The sequence below is a fragment of the Phaenicophaeus curvirostris genome, chromosome 6 (genome assembly GCF_032191515.1).
Source record: "Phaenicophaeus curvirostris isolate KB17595 chromosome 6, BPBGC_Pcur_1.0, whole genome shotgun sequence".
NCBI lineage: Eukaryota > Metazoa > Chordata > Aves > Cuculiformes > Cuculidae > Phaenicophaeus > Phaenicophaeus curvirostris.
Window position 1 is genome coordinate 32,432,710 of NC_091397.1, and position 15,052 is coordinate 32,447,761.

The following is a 15,052-nucleotide window of genomic DNA, read 5'->3' on the forward strand; positions in this document are numbered from 1 at the left end:
GTACCTAGCTAAGACAGGAAAGATCAAGATCTATATTAGTAAAAACATTCTAATCTTCTTGCTTTGCTAAAAATAAATACTATTGTCACCACTGAATGAGGCTTTCCAATTCAAGTGCAAAATTATCACCTGAGTAGAAAAACAGATTGTATGATTTTTTTTAATTTACCTCCTGTTTACTGCTGCTTTTAGAGATTTAGCAGTAACGTATAGTTAGCTTGCTGAATAACATAGATCTCCCATTTTAAAACAAAAGATGACTCTTACACCAGATGGGATCTGTCAATGAAGAGAAACTTAATTTACACTTAAGAGTGAATAAAAGAATAGTGTTGGAAAGAAAATTTCAGTAAATGTAAGGGAAGAAATAATTAAAACATATGTACAAAAAAGCATCAAAACATCTTAAATTATATTAGTTTTCTTTTCTCTTCTTATTTTACTAAGATTTGTAAAGCCAATTTGAATGACAACAAAGAAATTTCACTGTCTACCTCATAATCCAGGTCCAGGTAATCAAATTCTCCATTGGTTCGGAAGTGCTGCATATGTCTGTCCAGGGTGAGATTGATGTTTCTCCCATGACGCTCTATGATGATAGAGTGCCAGTGGTGATCATCTAAGAGGCTGCCTGTCATCACGGATGTGTGGCCATAAATAGAACCAAGCTGATTGCTTCCTAAGATAAAAATAGAAACAACAGCAATTCTCACCTTATACCAGTTAGGCAAACATTATCCCCTTGCTCTGTCAATATTTCACCTGAATCATACCTGACGACACTATAAGCTGGAGGAATTCAGTCTGCTATGAAGCAAAAACCTGCCCAGTGGAGGGTTGCTGCTATAAATACAAACAGCTAGATCAAATACAGCAAGTATCTTATCAGTAAATCGTATAAATAGCTATTTGTAAGAGAAGTTATTTGGAGATAAACCAGAGAAGTAATATCTACTTTCATTTGTAAAGTTGTTTTTTACTAGGATTTTTCTGTGTTTTCATCCATGCACAACAGAAATGAAAAGCTGTCACCCTTCCTAGAATGGCCTTTCCGGCAGGTCCTGAGCTTCCCTGGAACTGCACTGATTTATGACTGTTGAGGAGGACATGGTCTCTGGTAACAGACTTTGGTAACAAACCCCCTTTTTGTCTGATAACAGCAAATGCTTAGCCTACACTTCATAGAATTTGTCAGTATATCTATACCAGTGAGCGTATAAGAAAAGGCTCAATGTAGACTGAGCTAATAGAAGTAAAAAAATGTCTTTTTCCTTTCATTTTCCTTTCCCCCTTCCCCTGAGGGTCGGGGGGAAGATAGGTGAGAGCCCAACTGCATGGTTTTGTCTGACAAAATTTAGCCAGGCCAGGGCTCAAACCATGACATATGGCTTATTTCAGTCTTTCCTCCTGCAGCTACCTTCCTGTTCTGGAAGTCGAACTACTAGCAAGAACACGGTTCTGCAATTCTCTGCTGTGATTTCCAGGTGCTTTTCCCAGTGCAGCTCTGTTAGTCAGAGATAACATCTCACTGCAATCTGACTGACAAAGCTAAGCCAGCAAAGGCTGATAGCTAGATGTCAACTGAAGCGGCAAATGACTAATTCAGCAGTAAGCTTAAAAAATTGCTGCACTGCCCAATAACTCAGTGCAATCTTCCATGTTCTGAATACATGAGGCTCTAAAATGTTTCTGGAGCTGCAAATTTCTTACTACCAAGTATGCCTGCAACTCAGACATTAAGGTTGTGCATGTTGATAACACACTCTGGCAAATCACACTTCCATGGCTGAAGAAATTACTCCTTTACAAATGGTCATACTGCCTTTCTGCTGAAGGTCATTGATCCTTCAACAGCTGTTGGATAAAAATACATTAAAAAAACATTCATACACGTCCATAAGGAACTTCAGTTTCTTCAATGCAAAGTCAAATCCACTGCAAAGGAAATCTAAATCCACCCCTATCCCCTCACCTTTCCCCTCCTGCCCCCAACATTCAAAACCAATCATTGGATTTCACCAGGCAAAATGAACATCCTTTTCCATTTACTCTGGTGCAAAGACAATACTCTCAGGCACAGGAAGAGTAACACCATAAACCATTACTTCTGTTTGTTAAGTGGGTGCATATCACAGGGCCTATTCCCATCTATCAATTCAGTGTTTTAAGAACATCTCCACCAAACACACACATGCATGTTATACCAGCTTATAAAGACAGACTGAACTGATGACTATGGAAACTGGAAATTAATGGGTTAGTATTGCGATTAAAATTGCAAAAAGTGGATAACTGCTATAGTAAGATGTGCTTTCCTCAGTTGTTGACGTTGATGTTTATAAAAAGAGAGGGCAAAAATGCTAATGGAAATAATTACTATTCAATGTAAATAATGAACAGAATAATTTATTATTCATATGTCTGTAAAAAAAAGAAGTACCATGAAATCTTTTTCTAAAACTCCTTCATATGAGGGGAAAAAAAACCTGAAACACCTGAAACCAGATAAATGTATTTTTCATAATAAATGTACTTTATAAATCTCATGAGCCTGTAGTGTTTCATTGAGAAGGAAAAATGAAGCTGGAACTAGAGTAACACATACAGGACTCCATCATGAGATTGCCTGACAAACAGGTATGTCTTCTTTCCTTTCCTAGCTCTACTTCTCAGATTTTAGAAAGGCTGTTGAACCTCAATTTCATGTGTCCCACAGCTTCGAAGATTAATACCTTTTTTTGCTGCAAGGTTCTTAAGGGTGACCTTTATTCCTCTACAGTGATGACAGCGTCCTTTCACTCAAAGCCACAACTGTGGCCAAATGTAATTCTAGCCAAGCTTTTTTTGTTTCTGGCATGTTCCTAATGGCAATATATTGCTGATCTTGTTTTTCTGTATGATCTTATTTTCATGATATCTCACACAGGGCAAAAATGAAGGAATGGAACAGAAAAAATCCCTCAAACATATAGAAAATGAATGAACAACATTTTCACCGAACTATCTGATCAAATGTGTGGTTGGTCTATCATATCACTAAAGAAAAAATAATGTAATATTTGACAAAAACAGTTTAAAAGTACACAAAACTAAACAATCAAAGCATACCTAAATTTAAATTTAGAACCAGTTTGGCTTTCTTCAGCTCCAAGGTGATATAATCTCCTTGTTGTCCTTCTCCATGGAAGATTACACCTTCACTTTCAGAGGTTTTAAATTTCAGAGAGATGACATCTTTCAATGTTTTCATTTTCTTGTTCCTGAATCTGTATGGTAACACTACATGGCCATCAAAATTGATAACATCAGCCCCTAGAGGGAAAAACAAATAACATTGTTGATGAGTGATTATGTATTCCTGTGGCACCTGGAAAAACAGACATGTCATATGCAGATCATACCTGAACAGAATAAAAAATGGGCAAGTGTGATAGGCATTGTAAATACATTTTCTCTTGACCATAAATTAATACTACAAAAGTAAGAACCACGCAGGACATACATTTAATCCACAGGATATTAGAAAAAACAGATTCAGGGGGGAAAATACTACAACTGTACTCAATGTCTTTTGGTTTCCCTTAAACATAGTTGCTTCCATGCATGCTTTCCTAATTATAGTTGTAAATGAGATACAAATATACCACAAAAAGTGGTCATTAATAATTAATTTGATAACTACTTAAAATCCAGTATAGGTCTCTGCAAGGACTGTAACTGTAAAACACAAAGCCAAATAAAGAGCCTAGCACTTTTAAAAGATTCCTCAGACTGCATGCAAATCATAGATATAAGCCTTGTCTAGTTCAGATTTATATGGAAATCTTGGGTAAGTGACCTCAATTAATTTTGAGAAGGAAAAAAGTACCATTATTTGGGCTAATTTTTGTTGCAGGTTTGGTTTTATTCAAAATCTAGGAAGAAAACTGAGACATGCAATCTTTTAAAGTCAGTCCAATACTCACATAAACATTGCATAATGATAGTTCAGAATTTCATGCTGTCTTATTTTCCTGAATTAAAAGAATGAGCCAGCATCAACCACAATTTGCCCGAGGCTATATCCACAGTGAAAATAGTTTCAGAACTTGATTCCATTCAAAAGGTGTACTTCCACTGAGTATGAATCTTGTCTTTTAAGGAGAGCTTGGTAAAAGATTGTAAACAAGTACTGATCTAAAAAAAATTTATGCATATTTGTTTAAGAAATCCACTTTGTAAACTGCTTAACCTATGACCAATTGCCAGTGCCTCAGCTAGTATTTCATCTTTGCTATTCACAACTGACAATTTAAATAATCACTAAGGAAAACTCTTAAAAGGGAATTAATTGTTATTTTTTTAAAAAAAGTATTTCCTATCTATATTCTTCAAAAACATTCACACTTCTTATTGGCACTCATACCAGTCATTTCACATTTTGCATGCACTGAAGGATGGCATTTTATATTATATTCTTCAATTACATCTGACTTTTGCCTACTTCTGTGGGTTGTTTTTTAATGACTGCTTGCAACTTTTTTAAATTCCTATTTTGTATTTGCTGTTATGCTAAGAATTAATTTGAATTTTGCAGACCCCCTCAAAAACACAGAAACAACTCCCCTCCTTTTGTATAATTAATGCAGAAGAACCTTTTAAAAATCCATTAAAACTCTTTCTATACGATAGTATATATAACTTCATGTATTTCAGTTTGAAAGTGTATGGTCTACATTAGCTGATTATGCTAGTTTGTTGTCTTTGTTCTTACAGCATATGTCAAACACATTTAAAAAATGCTTATTTTCCAGCAATCTCTGAAATAATATTTTATGCTCTGATTAAGGGAAAAGATGTACGTGCATCCCTGTCTTGAGAAATTAGCATGCATCAAAATGGTTTGCTGAGACAATTTTAACTTCTGTTGTGTTCTCAATTGCTGTCAAAGAACTGCTTAGGTATAGCATGCTTCTAGGTTGCTTTTTCATATTCTGTAATTTTCAAAAATACTTTTCACTGTGATATAAGAACTATTTGAAAATCAAAGAAGACCATTCAATCCAGCTCCATGATGTTTAGCATTTATTTTTTAGAGAAAGGCCCACAACCAATATTTCATAAATTATTTCTGTTTCATTATTCAGTCAAAAACTTCACAACCCATCTTGTATTCATAAACCCAGTTGAGACTGAGGCTCACAGTCACATTGATTAAGCGCCTAGTCATGCATTCTTACATCATGAAGCATAGCAAGTTTTCAGATAGAAGGACCAACACATTATGCTTCCATCAGTCAGGATTTTCCCCACCCTACTACTTCCAGATAATTTGTTCTGCTGACACAATGATTCTGTGCATGATGATAAAGCATGTGATGTCCATTTTCTGTTGATACAACCATTTGTCCTCTGCACATCTTTAATAAATCTGTAGGTATAATCAAAATATAGTCATTACCCTCAGTTGACAAAAACTGTTGACTCTCTAGGGACTATCACAAATTGCAAAAATTAAGAACTTTGCTACCTTGAAGAAGCTATGTTTACAGTTCCTAAAACTGACATGGGGGAACCATAAATGTGAACAGTTATTGACCCATAGGTCAACATAACTCATACTATAGATAAAATTATGGATCTGGGTGCAGCATGGATCATCAGAGCTTACAATTTTACCTTCATTCACAATGCTACTGCTTTTTAAACTTAAGAGTTTTAAGGGTAAGTATGTCTTCTGTGGACCAGCACCAAGCATACATTTCAGTCTACCCAAGATCAAAATGTAAAACATGCTATCTTGTACTAACTCATACTCACACACTGGCTCATCTACCAAGGCCCCTAGTATTAATGGAAGGAGGTTTAAGCATGTCAAAAAAAAGCTGTCTTAAGCCTGAAAATAAATCTAATCTCTCTGCTCACCTTTTCAAGTTAGATCAGAAAAAAATCATAGAAATAAACTTCCTTTCGCTACTTGCAATATCCAGAGAATCCACAGAATTCTTCCTGTCTGAGTCAAAGAGATCTATAAGACTGAAGACACAGATTCTAGAATCATAGAATCATAGAATCATAGAATCATAGAATAGTTTGGGTTGGAAGGGACCTTAAAGATCATCTAGTTCCAACTCCCCTGCCATGGGCAGGGACATCAGGCTGCCCAAGGCCCCATCCAACCTGGCCTTGAACACTTCCAAGGATAGGGCATCCACAACTTCCCTAGGCAACCTGTTCCACTGTCTCACCATTCTCCTGGTGAAGAAATTCTTCCTAATGCCTAGTGTAAATCTGCCCCTCTCCAGTTCATAACCATTCCCCCTCGTCCTATCAACACAAGCCTTTATGAATAGTCACTCTCCAACTTTCTTGTAGACCCCTTCAGGTATTGGAAGGTTGCTACAATATCTTCTTGGAGTCTTCTCTTCTCCAGGCTGAACAACCCCAACTCTCAGCCTGTCCTCATATGTAAGGTGCTCCAGCCCTCTCATCATCTTTGTAGCCCTCCTCTGGACCCATTCCAACAGTTCCATGTCCTTCTTCTGTTGAGGATTCCAGAACCGAACACAGTACTCCAGATGAGGTCTCACAAGAGAGGAATAGATGGGCAGAATCACCTCCCTAGACCTGCTGCAAGATTTCGCATGCCTCCATAAGGTGTTCCTTTTCTTTCTGAAAGATTAATAGGCAAATGCAAGGTATTTCTGTTGCACACTAGCTTTTTTAATATATTTGCATCAGCAGCAGCTGACTGTCATCAATCAGACACGTAATAGTCACTGAAGAACTTGCAGGCTCTTTCCAATCACCAAGATTTTTATACTTGTTTTGATGCAGAGACTTTTAAATGGGTCACAATGATCCATTACCGTGTTTGTGGAAAGGAGACCCAAGGGAAGAATTTCAAATTTCTGAATTTTTAGTTGAAATTGCTTCTTCAAATTATATAGTAACATACGTTAGTCTTCCTTAGCATCTCCTCCTTAACTACCAGGCTAGAAATAATCTGTGCCATGCATTCTTCCATTCCTGACATTACTTGCATGGTGTAACTGGAAGCACCAGTTCCAGGCTCTTCTTGCTATTAGAAAGAACAGAGGCAAGTAGACAGAGATGGTTTTTGCACAATCATGCAGTCTCTCTCCTTCTCATCACAGCAAACTAAGAGGTGCAGACCCAAAGGTCTTTGTTCTCAGCAGTTAAACCCTGCAATGAAACAGATAACAACCATATAACTTGAACCTACCTCTAAAGCTGCCTAAATCTGCAAATAATTTTGATGAAATGATAAATTTTGATCCCCTTATTTTTTACCCAAGTGATGAAGAAATTTTAATTACTACATAAAAAATTAACATTACAAAATGACTGCAATAACCCATTATTTTTTTGAGTCTGTGTTAATATGCAACAGTGCATGAGTTCAGAGGTGAGGTTATCTGGTATACACTCATGACTCAAGCAAATACTAGACTTCTACAGTTTGTTTTGAAGAAACTAAGGAAATGGTTATACAAATATTGTAACAGTGATTATAACAACCCATTGGTTTTTCTTGCCTTACAAGCTGTCAAGAGATCCAAGAAATGTCTTCCTGAGAGTTTAGAAAAGCTCAGAGTCTGTTTATAGAAAAAAACTACATAAAAATCACTCAGTTGTCATAAAAATCATATTTCTATGTAAAGCAAATTTGCTATACAGATTATACACTTATGAACCTACAGACAACTGCCTTGAATAAATGCTAAATATGAAAGAAAACTGATAAATATTACAGATTAAGCAACCTTCATAATAATTATACATCATAAAAAATATGACTCAATATTCAATGTCACAGCTTATCTTCTATTAACATTTGTTAAATTTACATGCTGATGGTTATAGGAACCCCTATATGGGGTAAATCCTCTAAGGCCAGTTAGTGTCACTTCAATACACCTGCAAAAGTTAGTTTTACTATTAAGCATCTGATCCAGAGCTTATCAGGACAATGATATGACTTCTGTGTGTTTGTAAATTCACAGCACATTGCCAATTAAAATGTGAACATCCCTTTTGTACATATCCCATTACTGCAGTTATGCATATGTGTTCTTTACATCATTCATTGAGAAAAATTCATATCTTATACTTTAACAAAGCTGAGTAAAAGTAGCACATTTTTTTAAAATCTGGCCTGGAATTATCATGTTTTGACAATCATTCAGTTAAAAAAAGGAAACAGTAGTAATCCTCGATTAAGCAGCTTTTTTAATGCATAGCTGTGCTGGAAGTATGCACATGGGTCTGCATGATAATTCAGTAACCTGAAGATTACATAGCAATTATATTTAAGAATCATCATACATAGAACTGTAGTAATGACTTGTGTTCCTTCTATGATGACACTCAGCTATTTAATATCATGATAATTACTATGATGTGGAACGGTACTTAGACAGTAAACCATATAATTCAGATAATTGCAGTGTAAATATATAATTTTTCTCATCTTTAGCCACTGAACTACCAGCATTAGAGAGCAAAGCCATTACATATGGTATGTCCACCTGCATTCAATGAAGTCGTACTGTTCTCAGAGGCTACTGCTGCAATGGAGGAAAAAAAATTAAAAAAGATAAAGTGCAAAAAAAATTGAGAAAGACTTTTTAACTATTTTTTAATTACAAGGTGCAAATTAAACTTTGTAGTCTTCATCATCTCAAAGTTATATTTGCATGGATATCATCTGCATTCATCACTGATAAAATAAAAGGTAGTAGGTCATAAAATTATTCTTTTTTACCAAAACCACCTCCATTATTTCTTGCTGTACAATCATGTTTTAGTTTATAGTTTTACAGGTCATAGTACAATTGTACACACCACATGGACAAAACAGAAGCAGTGAGTGTTTATACTTGTTAAAGTTTTCGATTAGGTATCACTATAGGAGTTAAAATTCAGGAATCTTGCAACTATGTACTAGAAGGAGGAAAATGTTCTCTATGTTTTATTATTCTCAAGCTATGGAACTTCTAAATTAATTTGTTAAAAAATACATGTATAATTGAAATATTCTAAAGAAACTCAGATTTTATATATTATCATGCTGATTTATAAGTTAGAAGCCTTCCTTGTAACCATAAATACATTTATTTATATCCTTAATTGTGAAACCAATCATTTGATATAGGATATCAATGGGAACACTAAAGTATATAATTAAACTCTGAAATCAGGTAAATAACTTAATTTACTTGAAAATAGCTAGCCTCTGCTAAAGTTTTCACTGTTTATTAAAAAAGTAAATCACAAGAGCTCTAGGTCAATAAAAAAGGACAATTCTGACTCTAACAAAGTAAATGGCCATAACAGGTTTCATTCCTTAATAAACTGCTGAGCTTGCTCATTATTTAATGAAAAAACTACAACGAAGAAAGAAGCTGTATCACGTCATACAAAATTTACACTCAATTTACTCAATGAATAAGTGAGCTACAAAATGGGCAAAACAATCTATTAAAACATTAAGGAAATGGATGACTAGCTAGAGCCTTCGTTTTACTGTTTACAGCTCCATGAAAATAGGGAGACGCACAGCTGACCTAAAAAATACTGACTTAGAAATCCTCTTTCCAATTTCTTTTTGAGCTGATTCCACCTAACTCAATCATCTGATGGTATATAATCTTTCCACATGTCTTTTACTGTCTGGATGCTCTAAGAATATTCATTCTTCTTTAAGGCTTACATTCTATATCCTTTATTCTCATAGTAAGTCTCAAACACATATTCTTCTTCCAACCATGGAGTTCGTATTTAAATTGAACTTTCAAAGGAAACTGCACACACATTGATTAAAGAATATGCATCAGGGACAGTTTCAAGCTGCTGTACTCAACTATATCTCATACAGTACAAATCTTGCTATTGCCACTTGAACTTCTGCAGTTGATCCTATGGAGCAAGGAGTGCCAGACTGACTCTGAATTTTTGTTAGGGGACGCTCACATTTATTCAAGTGAATAGTTTCACTGTTGTCTAAGACACACAAATTCGTGTCGTTAAGGCTTCTTCTAGTGGCTTTTGAGCCATTCTTTCTTACAGCTTTCCATCTGATGCTGCTACCAATTCTATCTTGCTTCACCACTTTTTTTTTTAGGAAGAGACACTAAAACGGAGCACATTGCTATTTTCAGCCACTGCATTTCAATTAAAAAACTGAGTTAACAGAGGCAAATCCTTTAGCATAAATGACAATAGAACAACTTTGTCCATTTATAAGACAGTTCAGCTTCATTTTTATATTTCCAGTTTACTAAGGGATAAGCACTCTGTGTTTAGCACAGCACCAGAAAAGCAGACCACTGCAACTTGGCGTTGGGCAAAAAATTTAAGATTAATAATTCAGTCTATTATTTTTTCTTCTACTTGCGTAACATGCAAAATATCTACGATCATGCATGAAAGGATTCTTTACTGTGTCACGCTGCAAATTTTTGTGTAAGAAAAGGTATTAGATTCTAATTTGCAAGCCGTAAAATTTGAGCCCTAAACTCTTTCAAGCACAGATAAAATGGTGAACATAATGGTTGCTCAATCTTGTGTTTTTCTATTCGTATGTATTTCAGTGTGCATAATTAAAAAAAATCACTTATATTCAAATATATGAGGTGGGGCTTTGTTTTCAGATGATCTAAGTTGATTTAGTCCTCCTTTACTTCAGTGGAAGTCTAATAATGTACTCTAACATGGAGAACTGCATGCTATTGTAATAGGGCATATAGTTGCCAGTTTTAAGTGAATGAGTGCTTTATTTGAATAATAATGAGCAAAACTCTAAAATGTTTCAATAAACAGCAATATGAAATGCTCAGCTTGCAATATACCAAGCATATAGAGTGAGATAGTTCTCTGGGAGGGGGGAAAAAAACCTTTTTGTTGCTGTCTGTGCTGTCTATGGCAGGTAATCCAGTGGGTAAAAGCAGGTAAGAGCATGTAATCACAAAATCATTAAGGTTGGAAGGGATCTCTAGATATCACCTAATTGAACCCACCTACTCAGAGTCTGTTTGCATGTTTTATTCTACCAAAAGCACTGAGTTTCAGTTAACTGGACTTTCAATTTTTTCCTGACCTGAAACAGAAAATAGGGCATTTGCTTTTACAAGCAAGTGATTTTCCCTTTTTGTGTTTTTCAGGCTGCACTTTCCAAGGTCAGTGATATATTGTGTCCCCACCACCATCACCAGAGACGACTTGTCTTTAATCTAGCAGACTTTACAGTTTAAGATTTGCTGATGTTGCAGAGTTTAAGACCTTCAAGTTCCCCACTTGCCAAAATAGTTCTGCAGTCTTTCTTCAGCATTGACTTTGCTTATGGCATCTCAGCTCTGGGACTGGGTATTCCTCCCTTGTGAATTGTACCATGCATTTCAGGCTTCCCTGAACAGTCAATGCCATCAATTGAATCTCCTCAACTCTGGATTATTTTCCATCACTAAGAGCTGAAAAAATCCAGAAAGATGAGAGTTTCTTCTCAGGAAGACTATAAAGAACTCCCTCAATTCCATTAACATGGGTTAATGTGCACCAGATGCAATACAATCAGTCACAGATACTGAAATACTGTACTGTTGTGATTTCAATTCTTTATCCTCTACTACTGCTTTGCTTTTTCTACCCTAATGGGTTCATTTCACTTAACTTTTCAAAGCTCTAAAGGAAATACAGACACTAGAATCTAAAATTATTCCTTTGTTTAGACTGTATCTAAACTTACAGGCTCCTGACAGAGCCTCTGAAGTGCAAAAGACAGTCATGTATGATCTTAAGACCAACCAGGAAGGCAGTTTTACTTAAAGGGAGTTACTTCAGAAGCCTTTCTTGAATTCGAGGATCTTTAAATTATATAGTGTCATCGCAAGCCTCAGGTACAAGGAGTTAAAAGAAAGCATGCCTTCTGTATCAAAGCAGAACATATACTACTCTGAGCCCCCATGGCATCAATCCCTCCAGCCTGAAAGAAAAAAAAACCTAGAAGGCGGCAGTGGCTGGGTTCAGCTCTCGCAGCCTGGAGGAGTAAGCAGGGATGCAACTCCAGGGAGGGAGGCAGGAGAGGTCCCAGGAACTGCCTTGGTCTGGACACCCTTTCCAAGATGAGAAGTGCCCAGCCAGGGGAGCTAACAGGGAGGCAGTATGAGGTTCTGCACTGCCTGCCAGTGGGGACTGAGAAAGGGCATCTCACCAAGACAGTGGGCACAGCTTGGGTCAGGACAGAGGTCTTGCCAGGCAAGGGCACAGAGCCACCTCTCCCCCTTAGTGTGCCCAGGCCCACTCCCAGCTGCTGGAGTCCCCTGTCAAGCTCCCCACTTTCATGGCTGCCAGCACTAGTGAATGAACCTGGCAACGCAGCCTCACTTAGGAGGGAGCTACCCAATAGGGACATAAAAAGTCATCAGATTATGATTTCCTGGAGAAGGAAACTCAAGGAGAACACGGGGAGATGACATTCCCCACCCCATGAATTTCGTGCTCTTCCCTTACCAGGTGAAGGCGCACTGCAGCATTATCAAGGCTACCGAGCCATCACAAAACTCAGTTAACACTGCATGGGTAAGGCCCTGTGCCACTGCTGAATGCTGTCTAAGCGAACTTTGTAAGATTTTGCAGAGTTCAGGACAGAAAACATCTCAACTGACACATCAAACTGATGATGGGGGAGCAGGAGCCATGGGTGAGAGCTCTGGAGCACAAGTCTTACAAGGAGCCACTGAGGGAGCTGGGGCTGTTTAGCCTGGGAAAAAAAAGGAGGCTGAGGGAAGACCTCATGGCTCTCTGCAGCTCGCTGAAAGGAGGGTGTAGTGAGGTGGGTGCTGCTCTCTCTGCTCAAGTAACAAATTATAGGATGAGAGGAAATGGCCTCAAGTTGTGTCAGGGGAAGTTTAGGCTGGGGAAACACAAGTTAAACCTTTTCCTCAACAAACGAGTCAAATTAAATAAGGAAAGGGAACAGCAGTTTTAATTAACCAATTTGAAATGCCTGGAAAGCTCGAAATATCATAAGAATCTGTTTTCAAAGAGAGAAATGTCTCAAAAATCCATCAGATTATCTTTTTTTCAAAAGGAGTGGATGCATAACAGCATACATACAAGCTTTACCTTTAGACGGGAGCATTTTTGTTGCTGGGAGCATTAACATGTTAATAAAGGCAGCCAAACAATGTTTGCAAAATGTTTGAGACAATGCTTTCTTTCTTTCAGTCTTCCAAGTTATGCAAGATTTTTTTCAGTTGATGGGAATACTGAAATACATGTCAACAGTTATTTCCAAAAACTGGCTAAGGAGTATTTGCTTCTTAAAAACAAATCATTCATCTTTGTCTGTTAGAGAATCTCACTACAGCAAATACTCATGTTCACACAATATATGAAATTTCATAGCCGCTATTTAGAGTATAATCTCTTATGTTCAATAAGCAAAGGGACAATAATAGTCAACACCATTCCACGTAGGTAAGAAATGCACGTAAATGTGCACAGGCAACTCACTCTAACTTCATAAGATGCTGCTATTCAATCACAAAGCAATGTATACTGCACATGAATAAAAGAAGAAGAGGGTTTTTTAAACCTCAGATGTGGAAAGCTAAATTCTGTTGCAAAGAACTGTCACATTTCCTTCTTTAACTCTGCTCTTCCTTTGTGCTGAAACAAGGCATTCAGAGAAATTTTTCTTATAGAATCACTTGTGATGGATCTGGTGTTTAAATATTTTTTTTTTACACTTTATTGTTTAGAACAAATCAAATAAGCAAAGCATGTAGCAGACAAGTCTCTCTTGGTTTACTACACTGAAATACAACCTGATCTAATATGCAATATGACAGCCATGTATAGCATACACACATATATAGGATTTGGTTTGGAAAGGAAAATTATTTCCTTTTGGGTTTAGTAAATTATTGTTACATATATATATAGACAATACAGGAGAAAAAACTTCATCTAAATGGGCTAGTGTTACTCCTGCCAATTCTCCCCTAGCAGTGAGACCACATCCAAAATAATGGCACAAGTAATGGATGTGTAAGTTTTTGTGTGCTCTTTCTCTCTGTGTGGTAGCATTCTAAATTGAAATATCAATAAACGCCATTCAGAGAGTATTGTCAGGACATTTTAAAATATGAGTCTTCAGTAGATGAAAAGCACATAGAAAGTAAAAGCCTGACAAATCATGTTTAGTTTATGCATGCAATAGCTCTTTGTACAGTCAGTGAAACTGTTCTTCCTGCCCATATTTTTTCCCTTATTTAAAGCATCACTGAAAAAACAGGAAAACATCTCAAGTTAGTGCCCAAACTAATGACTTCCTTAAAGTGTTCTATCAGAAACTATTTTTTTTAAATAATGGGTGTAATAAAAGTCAATACAAACAAACAACAACTACCAGAAGACTCAACCCAGACCAACCCAACCAATCAACCAAAACACAAAAAATCCCAACCCTAAACTCTTTCCACTCATTTATTTTAATCAGCGTGGGTGCTTCTGGTAGTAACTTTTTGAGTCCTTAGAACTATTTTTTTCCAAAGATCCTTGATGTCCTGCGGCACTGTTGTGTAGGGGAGTAATTAAAACCAAGAGGAGATGAAATGGACTGCACAATCTTTTTGTTCAGAGTTGCTCAAACTGCTTCAGATGGCCTTGTCTACACTGAAGAATTATTACAAGAAAATCGCATCACTACCAAAGCTATTTTGTCTTCAGTAGCATCAGTATTGCTTTGAATTTTAGAGTAGATTGCTCTGTGATAGCAATACTTTCAAGCATATGTGCTCATATCCTGTGTTATCAAACATTTGTTATGGTAGGTTTTGTTTACTGCAAAATGTCCTTTAGCATAAACAACAGTTCTTAGTCTTTCTGAATCCTATGGGCAACCTTTAATCAGCCTCTATGCTTCTATGGAACAACTCTGCATTTCTTACAAACAGGTGAAATAAACCGTTTAACAATACTGATATTTAAATTGACCTTTCCAGAGAAACAACAAACATACCATCTCATTGACACAGGAGAGTGTTCT

The 15,052-nt window shown here is 36.6% G+C and overlaps 1 protein-coding gene across 1 annotated transcript in view; it reads right to left on the bottom strand.

Moving 5' to 3' along the window:
• Nucleotides 1-15,052, bottom strand: part of CNTNAP2 (contactin associated protein 2) — a 1,119,128-nt gene that overhangs the window by 594,106 nt on the left and 509,970 nt on the right. Inside the window, exons 5-6 of the mRNA XM_069859729.1 lie at nucleotides 3,109-3,312; nucleotides 495-679 (exon numbers count right to left, since the gene is read on the bottom strand). Coding sequence (XP_069715830.1) covers nucleotides 495-679; nucleotides 3,109-3,312 — 389 coding nt within the window. The remainder of the gene's footprint in view (nucleotides 1-494; nucleotides 680-3,108; nucleotides 3,313-15,052) is intronic.